At 38.4% G+C, this 5924-nt stretch overlaps 1 protein-coding gene across 1 annotated transcript; it reads left to right on the top strand.

Annotated features, from left to right (window-relative positions):
- Window positions 1-3239: 3239 nt before the first annotated feature.
- On the top strand, window positions 3240-4653 carry LOC145594330 (uncharacterized). Its single transcript, XM_081650661.1, has 2 exons — window positions 3240-4467; window positions 4628-4653. Exons 1-2 carry the CDS (start codon window positions 3240-3242, stop codon window positions 4651-4653), a joined length of 1254 nt encoding a protein of 417 aa, XP_081506787.1.
- Window positions 4654-5924: the final 1271 nt, after the last annotated feature.

Here is a 5924-nt window from a genome sequence, read left to right as displayed (position 1 = left end):
GTTAGGGGTTATCCGAGTTATGCAGTTAGGGGTTACTCGAGTTACTCGGTCAGGGGTTCCTTGTGGGATTTAGATAGGGGTTACTCGAGAGGTTCATTAGATTAAGGGTTATTTGAGGGATTACTCAATCAGGGGTTGCTCGAATTACTCAGTCAAGGGTTACTCGAGAAGTTACTTGGTCATGGGTTACTCGAGTTACTCGGTCAGGGGTTAATCGAGTTACAAGGTAAGGGGTTATTTAAGGAGTTCGATCAGGGGTTACTTGAGTAATTCGGTTAGGGTTACTTAAAGAGTTCGGTTAGGGGTTACTCGGTCAGCGGTTACTTGAGGGTTTATTCAGGGGTTACTTGAAGAATTACTTAGTCCGAGGTTTGTCGATCAGGGGTTACTTAAGATAGAGGAGGAGAGGAAGGGGTGAAGGAGAGAAAGGGAAAAGGAGGTAAAGAAACAAGGGCCAAAATAGAGAGAATCATCGAGAGAGAGAAAGGGAGCTAGGAAAGAGAAGGGTTTGAAGAGAGAGACACAGAAGGCTAAGAAATAGGGTAGAACAAAAAATAGAGATACCAGTTCAAAAGAGATAAGGGGTAGGCTAGAAGGGATAAAGGTCGGGTGAAAAAAAAGTTAGAAAAAATGGGAGAGATAGAAATATGGGTTATGAAGGAAAGATTATAAGATAGAGAGAGGAAGAGAAAGAGAAAAATTGGAGCATCGACCATACAAAAAACACAATTTAACCCAAATCTATATGCTCAATGATCAGATCCTGCTAAAACAATTCATAAATTGCAAATATAAATTTATTAATTTAAACATGTATAAAATTGACAAACAAATAGTAGATATCAAGGACAAATGTATCAATTTAAATATGTATATTATCAATTTGAACATGTATAAAATTTTAAGATAAGCTAGGCGAGGCCTAATTCAACTTACAAATCAATATCTTAATAGATGGGCCATAAAATCATCTTTATACATTCCCATAAAAAAGAACGGCCCATAATTAGAATTCATGTTACGACATTACTAATCCATAAATAACAATAACATTGTATTTGTTGATGCAACAAATATTATGTCAATATACAACAAATTAATTACACATTTACCTTATGAGCTATGCAAATTTATTCCGATTCGCCAAATGGAGCGCGCGCATCGCGCGCGTGGGGGTCGATAACTAGTTACAACGACCATCCCAGTTTAGTTCACTTTATACAATTTATAAATACAATTTATTAACCATAATATAGTTCAGTTCAGTTCAGCTCTTATGTCTAATGATATTGCTAATGATATAAAGCCAAATTTCATTCTTTTAAGCTCTTATTACAACGACGACAACAACAACAAATAATAATAATAATAATAATAATAATAATTATTATTATTATTATTATTATTATTATTATTATTCTTATTCTTATTATTATTATTATCAATAAATAATAATAATAATAATAATAATAACAATAATACTAATAATAATAATCAATAATTAATTATAATAATAATAATATACACATAGGTATAGTAATATATAATCAAAGAGCACTAATCCGTAGTTAAAAATCACTAATTAATAATTTCAGTTTAGTTCAGTTCAGTTCAACACAGTTCAGTTCAGTTCAGTTCAGTTTAGTTGATTTCAGTCAATCAGAACAGGCCCTAGGTTTTATTCATTGGACATGGGTTTACTCCCTTAGTTTTAGGGAAGTAATTGTCATTAGTTTTCTTATATATTTGCTCTTGTACTTTGTTATTAAAAATGCACAATATCAGTTTGGTAATTCTTCCTATCTCTCATCTCTCTCTTTAGTTTAACAAACTTTTAGACAACGATTTAAATGTGTTTGAGGATTATCTTGCATGGAGGCTACAGTTTGAATAAGTTCTTGTTTCTCATGTTTAATGGGGATGGTTGATTGCTCTGTTTCGGTTAATAATACTAAATATTTCACTTGGTTGCTTTATGATTAATTGATTTCTTCTTAATTGTTTGCTACCATTTCCGGTGATATTCTTGTTGAAGTACAGGCTTTGAAAAATTTGGGATCGTTTCCAACACCGATTTACGTCTGCTAGTCCTGCTTGCTCTATGGAATTGAAACAAAATGTTTACTACTATCCAAAAAATAAAGAATCAATACTTGTGTGAGATTGAGTTGATTGTTGATTCACTTGTTGCCATTAATTCTTTTGTTCCCTTGCAGGATTTGGTTGCGAATACTCTTATTGGCTTAAGGAGTAGTAGAGATTGGGTGTGTGTGGTAAAACAAGCGGTAGGGGTAGCTGTTAGCGGTAGAGGTAGATTAAAGCAATAGATGGTAACTATAGCGGTCGACAAGTAGCGGTTGAAGTTGGCTGTGATTTGTCAGTATTTGGCAAAGTAAGTATCTGTTGAAGTAGTTTATAATTTAAAATATAATATTTAAAAAGTAACATAGTAGTGTTTGAGAAAAGGTACTCCAAAGGCTAACATTAGTAGCTTTTACGAAACTCTATCTTAAAAGCTAAAGGCTACCTTAAACCACTACTTTACCCTACACCAATATTTAGATTATATAGAGTTTAGACTTAGTCAAAACTTTAAAAGCTACTATACTTCATAAGCTACTTCAAAACACACCCTATGTCGCTCTGATAACGAATTTAACTCATTTCGTGGGACAATTTAGTTTAAACGATAGATCTTTGTTCGAAGTTATTGGTTCATGAACAAAGAATTGATTCTATAAGTGTCTCATCAAAGCAGCAATATCAACAGTAGAACAATTCAAATTGCAATAGTGGTAATCGTAATAGTCGTCATGGTGATCGTAATGATCGAAATAGGGATCCAAACAACAACAATGGTCGTGGTGGCAATTGCAACAACAATGGGAGCATGCATAATCAACCCTAAGTCGAACACTATCCCTAGGTTTAGGTATGGCGTTTTTGTTAGAATATATGTTAATATATTCTTTGTATATATCTTAATTAGTTAAGTGTATATTTTAGCCTTTATCCTTTCCTAGTTTGTTAACATTAGGATAATCAGTTAGCACAATTGTAGCCGAAAGATGCTACCATACTTTGTATATATTGATTGCACAGTTAATGTAAATGGCAACGATCACATTCTTTCATGGTATCAGTAGGGTTTCGATCCTAATCTCTCTTCCTCCCTGTTCTCACGGCCCATCTCCCTTCTCTTCCTCCATATTTTTCTTCATCTTCCGCTGCCACATTCCATGGCCGAATCACCAAAATATCATCCTGCCTTCGCAATCACAAATGTAAAGTCTCTAATTCCGATAACTTTGGAGGCTGCCGGAATGTATCACTCTTGGGCCGCCCTCTTCAAGGTGTTATGTAGGGTTCATGACCTTACATCGCACATCATTCCTCCTACCGAGGCGACGGAACTCGCTGCATATGAAGCATCCAAGAAGGCAGACTTGGCCTTTTGGAAACGACTAGACGCTGCGGTCCTTAACTGGATATACGGTTCTATCTCTCATGATCTTCTTACTGCCATCCTTCTCAAGGATGACACCGCTCAAGGTGCTTGGGCTCGTCTCGAGTCTATGTTTCAAGACAATAAAGCATCCCGGGCTTCACACCTCGAACAAGAACTTGCTGACCTTGATTTCGAGAATTTCTCTTCCATTGATGGCTATTGTAATCACATCAAATCCCTTGCCGATCGTCTTGCGGATGTTGATGCTCCGATTCCCGATACCCGTCTAATTCTCAAGCTCATTGCCGGTCTTCCCGAGGCATATGCAGGCACGATGGATTTTATCCAAAATCAAGAACCATTGCCATCTTTTGAAAGCTGTCGATCTTGTCTGAAATTAGCCGAACGAACCATTAAAAATCGTTTGGCTAAGGAAGGAGGTTCGAACAAAGGACCGCCGACAGCCCTCGTCTCCACCTCCGGCGGACAACATCATTCTGATTCGTCAGTGAACTCCTCACGCACGAACAAGAAAAATTCCAGCCAAAAGAAATCTGCTAATAAGTCTTCGGGGAAGGCTTCACGCAATTCTGGGCCAGCCCAGCATACCGGCCCAAACCCGCAACTCTCTTGGCAACATCAGCAGGGTCAATTTCCATGGGCTGCTCCATGGGCCCAGTACTGGGCCAGCCCACCCTGTCCGTACCCTGCCCAGTCTTGGGCTCCTAGACCAGCAGCATCCTCCACCGGTTCAAGGCCTGGTGGGCCTGGAATTTTGGGTCAAGCTCCACAAGCATACAGTGCAATGGAAAATGGTCCAAATCCGACTCCAACGCATATTGAAGCAGCGTTGCAAATGCTTGCTAACATCAATCGCCCGGAAAATAATTATTACATGGACACCGGTGCAACTTCTCATATGACGGCCGACCAAGGTATTCTTTCAAATTATAATTCGAGCATTAATAATCAAAACATTGTTGTTGGTAGTGGTGATTTAGTTCCAATTGTTGGTCACGGTAGCACTATTTTACCATCCCCGTACCCTCCTTTTTCCTAAACCATGTTTTGCATGCTCCTAAAATCATAAAGAACTTAATATCCGTCCGAAAATTAACAACTGACAATATGGTTTCAATTGCTTTTGACCCTTATGGTTTTTCTGTGAATGATTTACAGACGGGGGCCCTTCTAATGAGATGTGACAGTACCGGTGACCTTTATCCATTCTTTTCTCCCAGTCAAGCCAACTCTTCCGTTCAACATTCAAATTTCACTGCACTTTCTTCTGATCTTTGGCACAATCGACTAGGACACCCTGGAGATGTTGTTTTAAGATCATTAAATAGTCAAAAATTAATTGAATGTAATAAGGCTTGTACTTCTTTTTGTTCTTCGTGTCCATTAGGGAAACACATTAAATTACCTTTTTTTGATTCCATGTCGCATACTACTTTACCATTTGATATTATTCATAGTGATCTATGGACTTCTCCCGTTACTAGTTCTTCTGGTCATTGTTATTATCTATTATTTCTTGATGATTACAGCAAATTTTTATGGACTTATCCCATCTCTAAGAAATCCCAAGTCAAACATCTCTTCCAATCTTTTCATAAAATAGTCCAAACACAATTTGAATGTAACATTAAGACCTTTCAATGTGATAATGGCACTGAGTATGTTAATGGCACTCTTCAAAATTTTTTTGATAACCATGGCATGCTTTATCGTCTATCTTGTCCTCACACTTCTCCTCAAAATGGTAAAGCCGAACGACATATTAAATCAATAAATAATATTATTCGGACCCTTCTTGCTCATGCTTCATTGCCCCTCTCTTTTTGGCACCATGCTCTTGCAATGGCCACTTATCTCCTCAACATTCTTCCAACCAAAGTCTTAGGCTATAAATCTCCAACTCAAATTTTATACCAACGTGATCCAATCTATTCGGCATTACGAGTCTTTGGTTGCTTATGTTTCCCTCTCTTTCCTTCTACCTCTATTCACAAATTGCAAGAACGGTCCACCCCTTGTGTCTATCTTGGCCCCGCGCCAAATCATCGAGGTTCGAAGTGCTATAATTTATCTAGTGGTAAAATCATCATTTGTCGGCATGTGAAGTTCATTGAAAATGAATTTCCGTTCTAAAAGCTCCACACGCCGTCAAATGGAGATTATGATTTCTTGGATCAAACTCCACTAAATCACCTACACCATTTTAGCACTCACCCACCTCCATCCCCGGCCCAGCCCACGCCACATGGGCAGCCCACTCTCCTCTCTTCCTCAAGTCAGCACACGCACCCACAGTTAGATCCGCAGGTGGGCTGCGGCAATTCAAGCCAAACCGCAACCCCTTTGCGGACTGGTCTGCCATCCCACTCTTCTCCACCTGCTGTCACATCTCTTCCATTGGGCTCCTCTACCCACGAAGCCCAGCACACTCCCATTTTAACTCCTCCCATTTTTG

This window comes from Chenopodium album, chromosome 19, assembly GCF_948465745.1.
Source record: "Chenopodium album chromosome 19, dcCheAlbu1.1, whole genome shotgun sequence".
Taxonomy (NCBI): Eukaryota; Viridiplantae; Streptophyta; class Magnoliopsida; order Caryophyllales; family Amaranthaceae; genus Chenopodium; species Chenopodium album.
This window is presented reverse-complemented; position numbering and strand designations above follow the sequence as displayed.